The following is a 19,508-nucleotide window of genomic DNA, read 5'->3' on the forward strand; positions in this document are numbered from 1 at the left end:
AGTATTTTCATCTTCTTCTTAATAATAATAATTCGAGATGGGCTTGTGTGTATGGCGCATGCGCAGTCCGTCAGGCGGATCCTCCGATCATGGAGGATGTTGATGTGCAAACCAGCTGCAAACTTTCTTCACTCTATCACTAATCCTGCTGCATTAATCAATCTCTGGTAATTGCCACTATTGAGCTGTTATTGGTTGATGAGCGCTGGCATGTCGTGATGCTGTTTTAGTTTGGGGTTTTGGGGGAGTTTTTTTAGGTTTGTTAGCCCGGTAGCTGTTTTTGTTTATTTCCTGTTGCTCATATCTGATTTCAGATCAGCATCTGCTATTACAGATATCAAAGGATTTATTAAATGCACGTGCTTCTGGATAATGTAAACGCTCATTTAACAATATGTGTTGCTGTTCTGTGCATATTTAGATGGTTCTAGCATCTTTAGCTGTGATTGCTAACTGTTTATGTGAGTCCAGCAGTGAATGTGAATTAACTTCGTTTCGTATGTGAGCTGTTTCATTTTAACACACGAGTTTAAGACAGCATGGATGAGAAACATCAAATAAAAGAGACTGTAATGACAGTCAATATAAGGAAATTGTTTGCTAATGGCATTTAAGATTGACAATGTAATAATAGCCTATGCATGCATACTAATGAGAGAAGTAAATATGTATACAAATAATATTAAATTTCAAGCATTTATATCATTCAAATGTTATATTAAATGCTTTTTGTGTAATTTAGAGTGTGTTTTGTCTTTTCCCTCCCATCTTTTCCAGTTTTGCAGGTTGCCAGATCCTCTGCCATGAAATCCTCCTGATTAATTGACGTGTTGGTAAAATGGCAGCTGAGCTGTTTCCTGCCAAAAAACTGCCCGCTGTCACAGCCACCGCTGTCCAACAGTACCAACAGCAGAACGTCAGCAACAACAACACCATTCAGGGATGTAACTGGCAAGGCTTGTATCCCACGATCAGAGAGAGGTAATTCGCTCTTTCTCTTGTAGCCTACCTAGACATCATGTGATGTTGTGCTGTATGTAAAGGGTCTTTCATTATTCGTTTGTCCTCTGCAGAAACTCAGTCATGTTCAACAACGAGCTGATGGCCGATATTCACTTTGTGGTGGGACCTCCCGGAGGAACCCAGAGAGTGCCGGGACACAAGGTACAGAATTACCACAGTTATGGCCATCGAATCACTCCAGTTTGTTGCAGAATGGTGACTCTCATGACTTTTGCTCTACTGTTTGAGCTACACAACTCAAGAAGAAATTATACATATAATGTATGGGTTTCATGAGATTCACTGTTGGCAAGAATAAATAAAACAGAAAAGTGATGTGACGCTCATAATCTCTGTTTGAATCCATTTTCAGTATGTCCTGGCTGTGGGCAGTTCTGTATTTCATGCCATGTTCTACGGAGAACTGGCTGAAGATAAGGATGAGATCCGGATCCCTGATGTGGAGCCACCTTCTTTCCTTGCCATGCTGAAGTACGACTTTCAGACTCTAGCTTATACTTAGCATTACCCACAAAGCTAATAAACCTGAAATAAAAGACACAAAACTAAAATTTTGATGTCATGGGGTGTTAAAGAAAACATTAGTGAATTTACTTTTCTAATAAAATAAGTATGTTTTTAATATTATATAATTTCACATAATTGTTACACATAAATATATATATATATATAAAAAAAAAAAAAATATATATATATATATATATATATATATATATATATATATATATATATATATATATATATATATATATATATATATATATATATATATATATATATATATATATATATATATTAGTGTAAAGTCTTTAAAGAGAACAATATAGTGGGGGGTCCAAAAGTCTGAGGCCGCTGGTGTTATTTTACTTTATAAAATTATAATATTTTACTTTTTATATATATATATATATATATATAATTTTTAAAAAAGATTATATATATTAAAAAAAAAAAATTATATATATTTTAGATTTACTAATAAAATAATATAATAATATAGATATTATACTTTTTTTTTTTGCCCGTTCAAGAATTATTAGAATATTTTATTTTGGTGGGGATATGTTAATATTTAGAGACTAAAACTGGTGGTTGACTAAAAAGGTGGTTCTCTCAAACTAAAAATATTTGCAATATTGTAAGCAAAATTGCTCCCAAATTATTTACTTGCCAAAGAAAAAAATTAAGCAAATAAAAAGTTTATTTTTTGTTCATATACTTTTTTTTTCCCACAATTTTTTTAAAAATATATAATGACCAATAGAGAATATTTACTGTTATATATATTTTTACATTTTTATTTTATTAAAACCTTTTTTAAAATGATTTACCTCCCTAATAAAATCTATTTAAAATTCTACCTTATCACTTTTATTTTATTACAAAAACTTACAAACAAAATGTAAAAAAAATTGTATTTAAGGATAAAGATATAGATATATAAAATGGGTCTGAGATCACTAGTAACATGGTTTTTTTTTCTTATAATTTTCTTTTATTTTTATAATGTAATTTTACTTTAAATATTTTTTGTAATTATTTATAAATATAACACAGCATTACAAATTATATTGTCATTAGCATAACAATTGCAGTGAATTAACATGAATTTCAGAGTGTCTTTAGTATTTGGTTTGCCTCTCATTTGCTTCAAAGACAGTAGAATGTAATATAATTTTTTTGCACTTTATTGTCAGGTATATCTACTGTGATGAGATCGACCTGTGTGCAGACACCGTCCTCGCCACACTGTACGCTGCCAAAAAATACATTGTTCCCCACTTGGCCCGCGCTTGCGTCAACTTCCTGGAGACCAGCCTGAGCGCTCGAAACGCCTGCGTCCTGCTCTCTCAGAGCTGCCTGTTCGAGGAGCCCGACCTCACTCAGCGCTGCTGGGAGGTCATCGACGCGCAGGCCGAACTCGCCCTCCGCTCGGAGGGCTTCTGCGACATCGACACTCAGACTCTGGAGAGCATCCTGCGCCGTGAGACGCTCAACGCCAAGGAGATGGTGGTGTTCGACGCCGCGCTGAGCTGGGCGGAGGCCGAGTGTCACCGCCAGGAACTCCAGCCCACCATCGAGAATAAACGGCTTGTTTTGGGAAAGGCCATCTATCTGATACGGATCCCGGCGATGGCGCTCGATGATTTCGCTAATGGCGTTGCGCAGTCGGGCGTGTTGACGCTCAACGAGACCAATGATATTTTCTTGTGGTACACGGCGGCCAAGAAACCAGAGCTGAAGTTCGTCTGCAAACCACGCAAGGGGTTGACGCCGCAGAAGTGCCACCGCTTTCAGTCGTGCGCGTACCGCAGCAATCAGTGGCGGTACCGCGGCCGCTGCGACAGCATCCAGTTCGCCGTGGACAAGCGCGTCTTCATCGCCGGGTTTGGGTTGTACGGCTCCAGCTGCGGTTCGGCGGAGTACCAGGCCAAGATCGAGCTGAAGCGCCAAGGCGTGACTCTCGGCGTCGCCATCATCAAATACTTCTCCGACGGCTCCAGCAACACCTTCCCCGTGTTCTTCGAGTACCCGGTGCAGATCGAACCCGACACGTTCTACACGGCCAGCGTGGTTCTGGACGGGAACGAGCTGAGTTATTTTGGCCAGGAGGGCATGACCGAGGTCCAGTGCGGGAAGGTGACCTTCCAGTTCCAGTGCTCGTCGGACAGCACCAACGGGACGGGTGTGCAAGGGGGGCAGATACCCGAACTCATATTTTATGCTTGAGAGAGCGTCCTGCTCACAACTGATTCATCAGAAACCAAGGGTTTTTTGTTCCTTAATGAAGTGCTGCTCATATTTTGCACAAAGGCTGCAAAAAGAATATTAGTTTACTGACAATCCTTATAGACTATATTGTTAGTGCACCTAAAAAAATGAAAATTCAGTCATTTGCTCACCCTCATGTCCTTCCAAACGTGTACGACTTTATTTCTTCTATAGAACACAGACGTTCATGCTACTCTTCAGTCAGGTGAAGACTGTCCTGGTTCATTTAACGTGTGCGCTGTAATACACAATGTGAAATATACACTGCCGTACCAAAGCTTGGGGTCAGTACGTTTAAAAAAAAAATAAATTAATACTTTTATTCAGCAAGGATGCATTAAATTGATCAAAACTGACGGTTAAGACATTTTAATGTTATAAAAGATTTCTATTCCGCTTTTCTTGTGAACTTTCTATTAATCGAATCCTGAAAATGGTTTCCATGAAAATATGAAGCAGCACAACTGTTTTCCACATTGATCAGAATAATAGAATATTCTAATTGAAAACAGTTATTTAAAATTTTAGTGATATTCACAATATTTTTACTGTATTTTTGATCAAATAAACGCAGCCTTGGTGAGCAGAAGAGACTTCTTCCAAAAATATTTTAAAGTCTTAGCAGACCCACATTTTTTTAACAGTAGTGCCAGTTGTTATTTGTAGATAAGTTTGTTGGTCAGAGTTGAGGCCCTCAAGCTCTCAAATCTAGTTTCCAGTCTCCCCAAATTTGGTGTGTCACAATTAGGGCTGCCACTAACGACTATTTTTATATCGCTTAATCTATCAACTAATTTATCACAATAATTTTCAACAATTTGACTTAAAAAACATTTAATTTAACTTGCACTGTTGGCCTTCAGTAGTGTACTACAAAAAAGTATAAATCTAAACAAGCCCTTGACAAAATGTAAAACTAAAAAGGTACAAATTTGTAAACCAACATAACAAAAAAAAGAGAATCAGCAAATACGTTTTATAGAGAATAGTGTTGTCACGATACCAAAATTATGACTTCGACACGAGACCAGACTAAAATACCTCGATACCGATACTGAATCGATACGTGGCAAAAAAAAAAGTAAAAGTAATTGAATAATATGAAAACTTACTATTCATTGTTTTATCATTGTTTTAGGGTTAAAAAAACCCTCTAAAAACTCACTTGGCTGGCATGTTCCTGCGCTGCTTCACACAGAATATGAGGTCCGGCCCTTTAAGAGCTGCACTGACCAAATTCATTGTAACACCTGATTTATCCAACTTACCCAGTCGACTACAAATATTGACGTCAACTAATTAACAGCGCCGACGGAGTCGATTGTATCGACCAATCGCGACAGGCCTTGTCACTATGTTCGACATCGTTGAAGCCGAAGGCCATTTGTTATTGCAAGTTTTGCAACTAAATGTGGTGCCAAGTTTAAAAAAGCATATGCAAATGAGATTGGAAGGAATACTTTTCATCAATTAATAATGAATTTCCTCACATAAAGCTACCATACAACGTCAGATCACTTGGAAAACTGTGCACTAGTCAAATAGATGACATGAGCTTGAGTGAATGTTCTAATTTTCATTTTTGTGTGACGTATTTTGTTACACAGAGCAGAGATTAATGCTGCGTTCCAGACAGCTCGGGATTTGGAAATAAAGTCTGGAACGCCACTCAAAGTCGGATATTGGGTTTGCGTCATTTGACGTCACTTCCAAGATGTCGGCAAGTCCTGCTGCCAATGAGCATAAACGTAAAAACAAACTTTAACATTAGACATTAAGTCTATATACCGTAATAATACTTTAGTTTTTGCTTTTTGTCAGCTGTTTTCAAAGCGATTTTTATATCGTTTTTATTCTCTCTTTTTTTGTCGTAATTGACACAAAAACACGGTAAGCTCTCGCTGAGTTGTGGTCAACATTGCCTGGAATTCACCGAAGACTGAAATGGGACATTTAATGTAAAATATTCCCACTTCCAACCTCGTCTGGAACGCAGCATAAAGGGGCGTTTACACGACACCGTTCTCAACTAAAAAACGGGAAACTTTCAAACCGGTTTCAAAGTGCTTCTGAAAATAATACCGTTATCGTTTCCCCGTAAACCACAAAAAAGCGAATCTGTGGAAACTGTGATGTCATGCGCATGCGTATTAGTGCCTATGTCTCGTTTTGAAGGTTGTCCTTCGGAGGTCTTATTTCAGAAAAGTTTCCATTATAAAATTGCCCGCTCTTCCTAGTGAAGCGCAAATTGTTGTCATTTTTGTTATGACTGTGGAATGTAGTGGTCAGTTTACTTAAACGAAGCAGCGTTTTTAGTCATCTTCGCGTTTTGATAATGTAGTCTGTACGCGAAAACTGTTCAGTTTTTAGTACATCGTTGTCGTGTAAACGACCCCTAAGATCCACAGATTTAGCTGGATGGATCTTTGTCTCAAAGCATTCATGAAAATGACTTGAGGAAGAACAAGTCTGCTAAAAATCTTAACATCTAGATCACGTAATTCCTCATGAAGTGAGTGTTAAAACACTAAAACCCTCTAGACGCGGGGTCTCTCTTTGTTTTACAGGTCACATGATTGATTATCTGGTGACTGATCATTCCGTTGATGTTTACCGCCTGCTCTGACTAACAGCAGACATGTTGTGTTTCCTGTGAGAAAGATGATTTCATCTCTTCAGATCTAATTTGTGGTCACACGCTCGATTTGTTCAACAGAATCATATTTGTATCACCTTGTGCGTCGTATCGTAATGAAACTGTATTTTGCTGAACTCTATAAAGTATTTGTATAATTTTTTTACTCGACACGTGAAGCACAATTTGTCCTGGAGCGTTACGCTAAGAACTTATTTTCTCTACTTAATATTCATGTAATCCTATATTTTTTTTTAGCATTTTGGTGCAACACAACATTGTATGTCAGTGGCATGAAGTTACAAGGGGTTTTTACAAAGACGACGAGAAAAGACTAGGAGAGAGATATAACTAGTGGTGCTGGTTAAGACAACTATTGCTCAAACCTAGGGGGTTATTGATTTTATTAAAGTATTAAACTTTGGTGCACAACTTGAGGTGTTCAGACACTTTTCCAAACAATCACACTTACAATTTCTGCCATGAAATGGGGGGAACATAGACACTGAAGGAGGGTCCTGAGCCATATCTAGAAACCATGTCATAGGCGGTGGCATCTTTGACTTGAGCCAGTAAGAAATCACCCTTCGCAATCATTTGTAACAGCTTAGCATCATCTTCAGAAACTGTACAAATGATACTGTGGTGATAAAATATATGTAGTAAACTAAACAATTAGTAACACGACACCTCGACACTCCACTCAAGCTCTTTCAGACGGCGTACATGTCTATGTCAAATCTTAATTGCACTATTCCTCATCAAGTAGTTGTTGTTTTTTAACACTGTGGCACAATCTAGAATCATTTCATTCTGTTGGTTTCACTCTTGAAATGCTCCTTTGTGTTCTAGACTGGTCGAATCGAACTTTAAAATCTGCTATTTGTGCCTTTTCTGGATTGGGTTTAATGGTGTGAACGACCCAAGCGGTTCTTACATGTACACTTTATATTCCTGGACCATGAATTGAGATGTTTTTACATGCTCTGAGCACTGGTCACATTCACTGGAGTTGTAAGTGTGATAAGAGGTTTTCATTCATTCACAGCTGTATTTCGATATACGGCACACGTGAGCAAGCCTGTTTCTTCTGTTATGTAGAAGACGAGGTGCCTGTGAAAGTGCCAACAGACTTATTTGAATGTGTGAGCAGCGTTTGTGTCGTTATGAATAAAGCTAACTTTAACTCCAGGTTTTGCAGTCTTTTCTTTCAGCAAAAGTGGCATTGGCATTCACCCAAAGATCAAAATTATGTAATATATATATATATATATATATATATATATACACACACACACAGTTTTTTTGGAATGTTAATCTTTTCCGCTCACCAAAGCTGCATTTATTTAATGAAAATTAGTAAAATAATGTCTATAATATTGTGATGTATTAAGACATTATTGAAATATATATATACAGTGGGGAGAACAAGTATTTGATACACTATCAATTTTGCAGGTTTGCCCACTTACAAAGCATGTAGAAGTCTGTAATTATCATAGGTACACTTCAATTGTGAGAGACGGAATCTAAATCACATTATATGATTTTTAAGTAATTAATTTGCATTTTATTGCATGACATAAGTATTTGATACATCAGAAAAGCAGAACTTAACATTTGGTACAGAAACCTTTGTTTGCAATTACAGAGATCATGCGTTTCCTGTAGTTCTTGACCAGGTTTGCACACACTGCAGGAGGGATTTTGGCCCAGTCCTCCATACAGGCCTTCTCCAGATCCTTCAGGTTTCGGGGCTGTCGCTGGGTAATACGGACTTTCAGCTTCCTCCAAAGATTGTCTATTGGGTTTAGGTCTGGAGACTGGCTAGGCCACACCAGAGCCTTGATATGCTTCTTACAGAGCCACTCCTTGGTTATCCTGGCTGTGTGCTTCGGGTCATTGTCATGCTGGAAGACCCAGCCTCGACCCATCTTCAATGCTCTAACTGAGGGAAGGAGGTTGTTGGCCAAGATCTGGCGATACATGGCCCCATCCATCCTCCCCTCAATACGGTGCAGTCGTCCTGTCCCCTTTGCAGAAAAGCTTCCCCAAAGAATGATGTTTCCACCTCCATGCTTCATGGTTGGGATGGTGCTCTTGGGGTTGTACTCATCATTCTTCTTCCTCCAAACACGGCAAGTGGAATTTAGACCAAAAAGCTCTATTTTTGTCTCATCAGACCACATGACCTTCTCCCATTCCTCCTCTGGATCATCCAGATGAGGATTGGCAAACTTCAGACGGGCCTGGACATGCGCTGGCTTGAGCAGGGGGACCTTGCGTGCGCTGCAGGATTTTAATCCATGACGGCGTAGTGTGTTACTAATGGTTTTCTTTGAGACTGTTGTCCCAGCTCTCTTCAGGTCATTGACCAGGTCCTGCCGTGTAGTTATGGGCTGATCCCTCACCTTCTTCATGATCATTGATGCCCCACGAGGAGAGATCTACCGTCATCTTGAACTTCTTCGATTTTCTAATAATTGCGGCAACAGTTGTTGCCTTCTCACTAAGCTGCTTGCGTATTGTCCTGTAGCCCATCCCAGACTTGTGCAGGTCTACAATTGTATCCCTGATGTCCTTACACAGCTCTCTGGTCTTGGCCATTGTGGAGAGGTTGGAGTCTGTTTGATTGAGTGTGTGGACAGTTGTCTTTTGTACAGGTAACGAGTTCAAACAGGTGCAGTTAATACAGGTAATGAGTGGAGAACAGGAGGGCTTCTTAAAGAAAAACTAACAGGTCTGTGAGAGCCGGAATTCTTACTGGTTGGTAGGTGATCAAATACATATGTCATGCAATAAAATGCAAGTTAAAGGGGCTATATGCGTTTTTCTGAAATTTAAACTCGCGACTGACACCTGTGGCCAAAAAACAGAACTGCTCTTATTGTCTGATTGCTCTCGCAGCGGTGGTGACGTCACATCCGCAGACAGCGCGGGAAAAAAACGACCCGACAGAAAATAGGAAAAATAGGATACAGGCTTATAGGTGCACCCACTGTGAGCGGACAAGGTGTCAGTATGCTCATCAGGAGATGTTTGAGTCATAAATGGTAAAATAAAAAGGCTATTGTTACGTTTATTTTGGGGAAAAAGTTGCATATAGCCCCTTTAACTATTTAAAAATCATTCAATGGGATTTTCTGGATTTTAGATTCCGTCTCTCACAGTTGAAGAGTACCTATGATACAAATTACAGACTTCTACATGCTTTGTAAGTGGGCAAACCTGCAAAATCGGCAGTGTATCAAATACTTGTTCTCCCCACTGTAGATATATTTGTGCTGTCAATTGATAAAAAAAATTAAGGAATTAATCACACATTTTTCTGTAATTATTCGCACCTAACATTTTTCACACTGAATCTCTAAATGAATGTAGAAACGACATAAAGACAGTATATTTGAACTATTTGTTTAATGCCATTTTTTATGAATAAAAGCCAGTATCACTGATACTGATGAAAAAGATTTTTTCCTTTTCCCATTGTAGCCATTCATTATAGCCATTCAACATTACAGTATAATTAAAAGCTATACATTTGAACATTTATTAGGCTTTAAATAATATAACCACTTTTAATTTAAGTGAACTTAAAACAATCTTTACATAAACCCATTATAATAAATGTCACATTTATATGTGCCTTTAATATATCAGGGCTCAATTTTTTTTTTCTAATGGCCCAGTCAGATTGATTCAGATTTTTACTTGCCGTCAAAATGCATAAAGTTTTCCTTGTGTTTGACCCATGTGATTTTGCAAACAGTGCTTTAAGATTTTCAGGTAGGTCTAACAGGTAGGATAGGCCTACAGAAATTGAATAAAGTTATCAAAACACTGCAGTCTTTACTGCATAAATTATAAATGAAATATAGATTAATCCTTATTAAAGCTACAAATGTGATTCAGTCAAGAGCAGCGAGTGATTTTCTCTTGATTATCCTTAAAGGGGTGGTATCACCCACAGTTTCTCATGTCATCTTGAGTACCTATCGAGTAGTATTGCATCCTTCATATCTCCGAAAAGTCTTTAGTTTTATCATATTTATAAAAGACAGATACACTGTACAGAGTCTTTCCGAATAAAACAGAGCGGCTGGAGGCGTATCGTGTGGGCGGAGCTAAACAGTCCCGTTCATGTTGTTTACTTGATGTGCACTTGCGCGCCGATAGCCAACAACACACACATTTGAAGCAGGTTTACTCACCCTCTGCGGTTCCAACGCATGACCGTGAACCTTTATCGTTGGGACCGCTCCATCTTACAGCATTAGACGATCTGCAAATCCAGAGTTGAACTGGGCCTTGTTTATAAACCAACCATCGCCAAAATGCAGGGAACAAACAAAAACACTTGTGCAACTCCATTGCTGCTCCGGAAAATAAAACTCCATCCACCGTCCCCTTAATGCTGGGTTCTTTGGGAAGCTGAACAGGGTTGTCTTGCCCATACAACCATAAACACACTTCTTTGGCGACTTAGATTTTTTTACTTTGTGACCTGTCACTTTAAGACCTGATGCACATCCCATTTTCTCACAACTCGTTAATTTAAGACTTCACTTGTGAGGATACTCGACAAAACAGCCATTTTGGCATAATTGTGTGTGTTTTTGTCCGTTCAATCGCTGTCTGAAGCGGCTTTCTGTGCACACGAGTGTGTGTCAGACAGGAGAGATGTTAATATATCAAAAATTGTGTATCAGTAATAAAGATGCAATGTGAACAATGATGTTTTTGTCCAAAAATGTCAGGTCAAGCATGAAAGTCTGAATAGATGTTTTAATGATTTTGAACTAGGAGATGATTTTATAGCAGCACTAAACATATTGCATACAAAGTATGAAGTTTATTATCAAACAGCTTTTCATTTTGTCTTCTATCACAGATACGGCAAAGCAAAAACAATCCACTCCAAACCTAAGTTTCTCAGTCTACTTTGTCTTTTGTTTCTTGCGCGCTTGAAACTGTTGAGTTTTGTTCTTGATGGATTTGACAAGCAGTGATAAATTAGGGTCCATGACTTTAGCGGCGGATGACGTCTCTGCTTTGAGCTCCTCCTGTGTGTCTCTGCTCTTCAGCTTCTCCTCCTGACTGTGGTGCTCCTCCTCTCTGCGCCGCAGTTTCTCCTCTAAGATGCTCTGCGTGGCTTTGGTCTTCTTGTAGGCCGGGTCGGACGGGTCCAGGTTGTAAAGATGGGACGTGAACATAGCCTGGAAACGCGGGTCTTGAACGTCCACCTGGAGAAGCATAGCAGAAATGGTGTCAGAGTTGGTAAGTTTGATTCATTTCACAGAATCAGTTCAGAGAATTGATCCAAAAAACGATCAAAAATAAATAAATAAAAAAAAACACTTTTTGCTCTCCTGAAATTCCCGAATGAGTATGAGTGAAAGTTTTGGGACTCTGACCTGGAAGTCGTCGGCCTCCAGTGGCGTGTTGCTCTTCAGGAGCTTCTTCCTCTTCTTCTTGCTCAGGTTCTGGTGCTCTACGATCTTGTCGTAGTTGAAATGTTTGTGCTTGCCGTCTTCATCGTCATCCATCAGCAGCTCCATCTCAGCCTAAAGATCATGACACAGTTGGTAACCATGACACATTACCCATAAACACACGTCGTGTGTTTCAGAAACTGGTTCAGAAACGTACCCTCCGTCTCTCCAGCTCTTCCTGTTCTTCTGGAGTCTTCTCCTCATCCTTCTTCCTGCTCTTGTTCTTTTTGTTTTCCAGGGATCCTGCAATTGAATGGAGACGACATAGACCTCATTGTTTAATCTCCCTCATGTTGAATATAATAAAGCGTGAGGGGAATAAAGTGCAGGCTAACCTGTCGCGCCGAGCTCCTCTATGAAGAAGGGGTCATTGAGGTCAACATCAGCAGGAAGTTCATCATCACTGATCCCAGGCTCCGCCTCTGTCGCGTCCTGCACCAGACAAAACAGTGTATGAGTGAGTCAGAAGTACAGCAATGAAGGGCAAACGGAATGATTCCTCAGTGACACGTTTACCTTCTTTCCTTTCCTCTTCTCTTTCTTTTTGTCCTTTTTCTTCTGCAGGTATTCCTCCCACGGACTCAGTGTATCTTTGCCCAACATTTTCTTCTTCACAAGCTTTTCGGTTGTTTCCTTCAGCCCTAAAAACAATCAAATAACAAAACAAATCAACATTAACATGTATATCAAATATATATGATATATAAATTAATGAATATATCATATATTTATTTAATTTGTTTTGATTATATATATATATATATATAATTAACACTATAAAATATTAACAAATATACATTTTATATATATATATATATATACACAATTAAAAATATAAAAAATGTAGTCATAAAGCATTTAAACACGTATTATATTTACTTAATAAAATATTATATTATTAATAAAATAATTATACATACATACATACATACATATATATATACATACATATATATATATATATATATATATATATATATATATATATATATATATATATATATATATATATATTATATATATATATTATAATATAATATTATTATAGAATTCATTATTTTTATATATATGTAAAACAAAATGAACAATTATAAATTATTGATACTATGCTTGTTTTCTGATATAGTTTTCTGCAATCATTAAAACACACACATAATAATATACACATATATGTATAGTGCTGGGGAAAAATTAATTGTGATTAATTGCATCCAAAATAAAATATATACATGGGTGTGTATTTTTATATACGTAATAATTATACACAAAAAGTACACACACACATATATTATGTCAATACAAACTTGTTGCGATTAATCACGATTAATTTTTCCCCAGCAGTAATATATATATATATATATATATATATATATATATATATATATATATATATATATATATATATATATATATATATATATATATATATATATATATATATATAATATAATGTAAACATTTGTTAAAAAAAATCTTTAAAAAATTTAAATAATATAAACCATAACAATAAATAAACTTTTGAGGTGAGGATCAGCACATGAAAGCGTCATACCTGGTACCCATGTGATCTCCATGTCCATGCCGTCGTCCTTCCCCTTGTCTTTGTCCTGAATGCTCTTCAGTAGATCTCTGTATTTAGCGATCTGCTCTGCACTTTTCTTCCCCTTACCGCCCTTCTTCTCCTCAGGAAGAGGCTGAGCCGGCTCCTCAGCTGACAAGACATTCAAGACAACAAAACATTTCAAGGGCAGACAGACTTTCACGTTCACCTACACAAGGAGACGTTTAACAGGATGTTGATGCTGCTGCTCTTTTCCAGTACGATAGATGAGATAGTCATCCCTAACCTTCCATCTGTTTCTCTGCCTCTTCCTCCTCCTCCTCCTCTTCTTCCTCACTGGAGGAGGCCAGGTAAGCCTTGAAGTCCATGTCCAACAGCTCGTCCTTATTGAACTTCCGGCACAGAGCCGTGACCCGGTCGTGATCCGTTTCATCCCACGTCAGCTCAACCTGATGACACACCAGAGAGATGTTACTGCACATCTAGTTCAGCCGCTCAGATCTGGTGTAGCGTTCAGTGTGACAGACCTTGGCAGTGGTGGTGGCCGTCGATGTGAAGAGTTTGGGCTTGTAGGAAGCATAATCCACATCGGTCGCTCTGTCCTTCGGCTCATCGTCGAACGTCACGTCATCAGGGATGAACCTGCCAAATGCCCACAGCCACCAACATGAACCAATGACAACTACAAATAAAGCTCTCACAGATGAATTTAAATATTCAAGCGCTAAAAATGCAATCAGGTTTGTATTCTTGGTGGTTTCAGTTTTAAAAGCCATTTATACCATTATACCATCTCTGGAAATGGGAGAGACTCACCGCAGGTCGATCGTCGAGCAACTGCTCTCGTACTCGAAGCCGTCACACTCCTCATAAATCTGTTTGGCTGTTTCGACAGAGTCACACTCCACCACGGCGTAGTAATACTTCAGACGCTTGAACTGATAGTCACGCACTTTCTCTCGGTAGATCCTGAAAACACATCATAAAACACTGGGCTGAAATAACTGGTTCAAATGATGGTCAAAAGGGTGAAAAATACAGTGATACACACTGCCATTCAAAAGTTTGGCTGTTTTTTGTTAACGCTCTTATACTCAACATGGTTGCATTTATTTAATCAAAATATTTTTAGAAATTTAAAATAACGGTTTCTTATTTGAATATATTGTAAAATGTAATGTATTTCTGTGATGGTAAAGCTGAATTTTAAGCGTCATTACTCCAGGTTTCCGTTACAGATTTGGGCAAACTTTTGCGATATTTTCTAAATACCGATTAAAAAAAAAACTTTTGAGAAATGACAGGGTTTCCATTAACCGATATTATGCGACTAAAATGTTTTTTTTTTCCCTCTCGAGATGAGTCATTCGAAAAAAATAATGCCACATATGTTGGTAGGCTCATGTTTATCCCATCCACCGCACTAGCCATTATTTTTAATGGAAGGAGACGTGCGTGTTATCCAAGCATTAATGGGAAGGAAAGCCCCTTACACTTGAGGTGTGTGTGTGTGTGTGTGTGTGTGTGTGTGTGTGTGTGTGTGTGTGTGTGTGTGTGTGTGTTTCTCCCTCATATCTGCTTCAAGGTCTTCATGATAATGTTGCATTTCTGTGTTTAGAAATTCCATTTTTGGGACATTTTGCAGATGTTTCCATTGGGCATATTTTCAATTCACAATTTGAAAGGTAATGGAAACGCGGCTAGTGTCACATGATCCTTCAGAAATTATCCTAATATGATGATTTGATGCTTAAGAAACATTTATGATTATTATTTATCAATGATGAAAACAGTTGTGCTGCTTCATATCTTTGTGGAAACCGCGATACATTTTTGTCAGGATTCTTTGATGAATATAAAGTTCAAAAGAACATAAAAAAAATTATCTTTCATAACATTATAAATATGACGTAAAAAACAGCATTTTGAACAGCATTATAGCTACAGCTAAAAGTATTTGATCACTTGTTTTATCTATCAATGTAGCATGCAATGATGCAGCACGGCATAACCATAACCATAAAAACACAGCACTGGGTAATTTTTATTAAAATTTTATATTATTAGAAGTTTTAAATCAGTGTCAACCATCTAGGACATGTTTTTTGCAATGCATTCTGCTAGTGCCCTCAGTAGTATCCAGACAAACACCAATAAGAGCCAGTGAAAGGTCATGAAAAGCGGTACCTTTGCTCTTCTGTGTCTGCGTCGGGGTCGTCCGGGAGGCTGATGAGCTCCAGCGGACCCTGGGTCTGTTCTGCACTTATCCTCTCCTTCCCAAACTCAGACGGATAGATCTGACAAATGCAAGCCAACGATTCAGACTCACAGCAGCAGCACGAACAGAAATGATAATGTGATTGTGGGAGGAGCCAGAGCAGGAAGAGAAGGGATAGTTACCGTTACAGACAGCACTACGCCTCCTTTGGGCTTGAACGAATTGAAGAGAGCCAGCAGATCTTTAGCTTTCAGTCTGTCCCAGTCCATGTTACAAACTGCCAACCGCTGGGAAGTCTAAACACAGAACAAAACACACTAAACACACCAGCAACAAACACCAATATGATATATAAATACTTTTTAAAGCAATTATTTTAAGTGCATTATGCTAAACAATTAATTTGGTAGGGATTTTGTTGTTGGTGTGATTTTCAGTTTTAATATAACATAAATTACTATGTTAAATATATTTTATATAACAAATAATTTAAAATATAACTTACATTTAATAAATACACTAACGTATAATACTAAACACTAAAGGTCAGTACGATTTTTTTTAAAGAAATGAATGACGCATTAAATTGATCAAAAGTGGCAGTAAAACCATTTATGATGTTAATAAATATTTCAAATGTATCATGTTTTCAAAAAATATATATATTAAACTGTTTTCAACATTGATAATGATCATAAATGTTTCTTGAGCATCAAATCATCATATTAGAGTGATTTCTGAAGGATCATGTGACACTGAAGACTGGAGTAATAATGCTGAAAATACAGCTTTGATCACAGGAATAAATTACATTTAAAAATATATTAAAATAGAAAACGGTTGTTTTAAATTATAAAAATATTTCACAATATTACATTTTTTCTGTATTTTTAATCAAATAAATGCATCATTGGTGAAAAGAAGAGACAAAAACATTCAAAAATCTTACGGACTCCAAACTTTTGAATGGCAGTGTATATGATATTTAATAAAGTGTTTGGATGAAATCTCACATTGTCACCACGTGGAGCATCTTTCCACATCTCTCCCCAGTCATGCTCGATCTCCTCTTCCTCCAACTCCTCATCATCATCATCATCATCTTCATCAGAGCTGGTCTCAATGTTACCCTTCCCTCTGGCCAGATCAGGTCCATCCTCAGCGTCTTCATCTAACTCACTCTCATCTTCTTCATCAACCTCCTCCTCCTCTTCCTCCTCCTCCTCATCACCTTCAGAAGAACCATCTTCTTCATCCTCTTCAACACCAGATTTCTCATCTTCATCTGATAAAACCAATAAAAAAAAACAGTACGGCATCAAGCCATAAATAACATAAAAGAACACCACTCATATTATCTTCAGAAGAAATTACACCGCCTGTCCGGACAAAAAAAGTCGCTGTTTGGATTTAAACAGGCAAATGCTTAAGAGTCAGGGATTGGATCATTATTGCAGTGATTATGTCTCTAGCATGTGCAGTGTGAAGACACATCATGGCCATATTCCAGGATGACAGTGTCAAGATTCATCAGCTCAAACTGTGAAAGAATGGTTGTGAGAGAGGATGAAGAATCATCTTCACACATGAATCGGCTCCAGACCTTAAATTCACTGAAAGGCTTTGGGATGTGCTGGAGGAGACTTTACAGAGAGCTGGACTCTTGCATTGACAATACAAGATCTGACCAAAAACTGATGCACCTCTTGATGGAAATAACATCAAAACATTTATTATTCCATCAAGAGGTGCAGAAGATCTTGCATTGACAATGCGCCTGATGAATCTTGACATTGTCATCCTGGAATATGGCCATGATGTGTCTTCCTACAAAGCTACACACTCCATCAATGAGGGTTAGAAGAACTGTTGCCAAACATATAACATGCTAGAAACATAAAAATCACCGCAATAATGATCCAATCATTGACTCAAAAGCATTTGCCTGTTTAATTTCCAAACAGCGACTTTATTTTATCTGGTCAGTGTATAAACATGCTTGTCAAAATGACTTTAAGATGATCCAAACCAAGCAATATGCACAACAAAAGAGTTACATAAATGCTATAAATCAGATCAACAATGAAAATGAAGCCGGTAAGAAAAGGTTTCTGGAGCATTACCTTCTTCAAACACTCTCACTCCCTTTATCAACGGCTCTTTAGTTTTCTTAACTCCTTCTGACTTCAGGACCGTCTCCTCTTCTTCCTCTTCTTCAGAGTCATCACTCTCGTCTTCATCCTCAACTTGAGGTTCCTCATCAGCCGCTTTCTTTCCCTTCTCCGTCTTCTCGTCCTCCTGTCCGGAGTCCTCCTGTTCGGAGTCAGAGAGCTTGTAGAAGCGCTTGAGGTCCTCGGCGGACGTGTGGTTGACGGGTCGGCCGCGTTTATCCACCGTGTACTTCAGCTTAAAGCGCTGGTCGTGGAACATGGACTGGAAACGCTTGTCGATCTTGACTTTGCGCTCTCTGTTGGGCATCTCCCAGAAGCGAGGGTCCTTTTTAACCTTGGAGAAGCGGTCGTCGCCGCTTACAGTGTTTTTGGAAGTCATGGTGATTATTTGGAAGAACCAAGTGGAAGTATTAACCTGTGGAAAACACAGGAAAGGTCAATGTATGTCCATTTAAAGAAATGTCACGCAATATTTCTAACACAGAATATAATAATGTGATTCTTGAGTGTTTTCTTTATAGTAAAATAATCAACTACTGATTTTATCAAGTGATGTTACAGCAAAACAAACTGACAAATAAGGAAAAATATGGAAGAGTAGGGAAAGATTTCAACATTTATAACAGCAGTACTTCTTAGGGTAGATTTAATTTGTATTGACAATAACAGAGCACTATATTTTATAATGTATACTCGTCATTAGGCTATATGCATGTTTCTTTCTCTTTTTTTTGGTTTTGTAATTATTACAGTGTATTTTCTTTCCTTTCTGTGATGTACACAAGACCCATTTTGTACCATTTTACACGAATATAATGACAAGTAACTAAAACACTGAGCATGTCGTTAATTTACAACACAGGACACGAAACAAGTCAGTACAAAACAGACTGCACGACACATAAAAACACTTATTTAAAAGCTAAAACTGACCTAATGTGTTTACGAGCGATGTTGCACAGCTCCACACGTGTTTTCCCGTGATGCTTCACTATTTCCGTGACCTCTTTGAAACCCCGCCTTCTTTTTCCTACGGCTCGACGAAAAGCTCAAAACACCAGACGCGAGAGTCTTGCTCTGTGTGAGAGGCTGAGGAAATAGTCCAATAATTATATCATTAAATATATATATATATATATATATACGAAAATTATTGAATATATATATATATATATATATATATATATATATATATATATATATATATATATATATATATATATATATATATATATATATATATATATATATATATATATATATATATATATATATATATATTCAATAATTTTCGTTATTTGAAAAAAAAAATCAAAAACAACTCAAACAGTTATTTCAGCTGGCTGCCAAAACAACATTTCTCATTTTAATTTAGTTTAAATTGATGTACTAAAATAACTAAAACATGACTGAAATAAAAAAACAAAAAAACTTCATAGACATATTTAGAAAAAACATCTCAAAAACAACCCCCCCCCCCCGAAAATATAAAAATAAAAACTAATTCAAAATAATAATTAAAACTATAATAGATATGCTACTAAAATAACACTGATGTGTTTAAGTGAGCGTATAGCTGGAAATATATAAATAAACGTACAAATAAGAAAATCTTCAGTCACTTCTATTATTCAAA

The 19,508-nt window shown here is 37.5% G+C and overlaps 2 protein-coding genes across 2 annotated transcripts; one reads left to right on the plus strand and one right to left on the minus strand.

Moving 5' to 3' along the window:
- The first annotated feature begins 58 nt into the window (after nt 1-58).
- btbd3a (BTB (POZ) domain containing 3a) lies at nt 59-7,620 on the plus strand. Its single transcript, XM_079811604.1, has 5 exons — nt 59-167; nt 778-981; nt 1,074-1,164; nt 1,376-1,494; nt 2,721-7,620. The coding sequence occupies exons 2-5, from the start codon at nt 839-841 to the stop codon at nt 3,751-3,753; spliced, it is 1,386 nt and encodes a 461-aa protein (XP_079667730.1). The 5' UTR covers nt 59-167; nt 778-838; the 3' UTR covers nt 3,754-7,620.
- Nucleotides 7,621-11,200: 3,580 nt separating this feature from the next.
- esf1 (ESF1, nucleolar pre-rRNA processing protein, homolog) lies at nt 11,201-18,873 on the minus strand. The gene is made up of 14 exons (XM_079811847.1): nt 18,806-18,873; nt 17,825-18,287; nt 16,715-16,986; nt 15,884-15,997; nt 15,671-15,780; nt 14,300-14,452; nt 14,011-14,125; nt 13,770-13,932; nt 13,475-13,633; nt 12,439-12,563; nt 12,258-12,354; nt 12,080-12,165; nt 11,845-11,994; nt 11,201-11,673 (listed from the first exon to the last, which is right to left on the minus strand). Exons 2-14 carry the CDS (start codon nt 18,249-18,251, stop codon nt 11,368-11,370), a joined length of 2,277 nt encoding a protein of 758 aa, XP_079667973.1. The 5' UTR covers nt 18,252-18,287; nt 18,806-18,873; the 3' UTR covers nt 11,201-11,367.
- Between the last annotated feature and the right edge of the window lie 635 nt (nt 18,874-19,508).

The sequence above is a fragment of the Gobio gobio genome (assembly GCF_949357685.1).
Source record: "Gobio gobio genome assembly, chromosome: 3".
Lineage (NCBI taxonomy): Eukaryota > Metazoa > Chordata > Actinopteri > Cypriniformes > Gobionidae > Gobio > Gobio gobio.

Excerpts from the sequence above, each read along its gene's own strand:
- esf1 (XM_079811847.1), bottom strand. The coding sequence starts at position 18,251 with ATGACTTCCAAAAACACTGTAAGCGGCGACGACCGCTTCTCCAAGGTT. Across the intron at positions 16,987-17,824 it reads AGTGAGAGTGTTTGAAGAAG|ATGAAGATGAGAAATCTGGT; the intron begins GTAATGCTCCAG and ends TGGTTTTATCAG. Across the intron at positions 13,933-14,010 it reads CGGCCACCACCACTGCCAAG|GTTGAGCTGACGTGGGATGA; the intron begins GTCTGTCACACT and ends GTGTGTCATCAG.
- btbd3a (XM_079811604.1), top strand. The coding sequence starts at position 839 with ATGGCAGCTGAGCTGTTTCCTGCCAAAAAACTGCCCGCTGTCACAGCC. Across the intron at positions 982-1,073 it reads TATCCCACGATCAGAGAGAG|AAACTCAGTCATGTTCAACA; the intron begins GTAATTCGCTCT and ends TGTCCTCTGCAG. Across the intron at positions 1,495-2,720 it reads TCTTTCCTTGCCATGCTGAA|GTATATCTACTGTGATGAGA; the intron begins GTACGACTTTCA and ends CTTTATTGTCAG.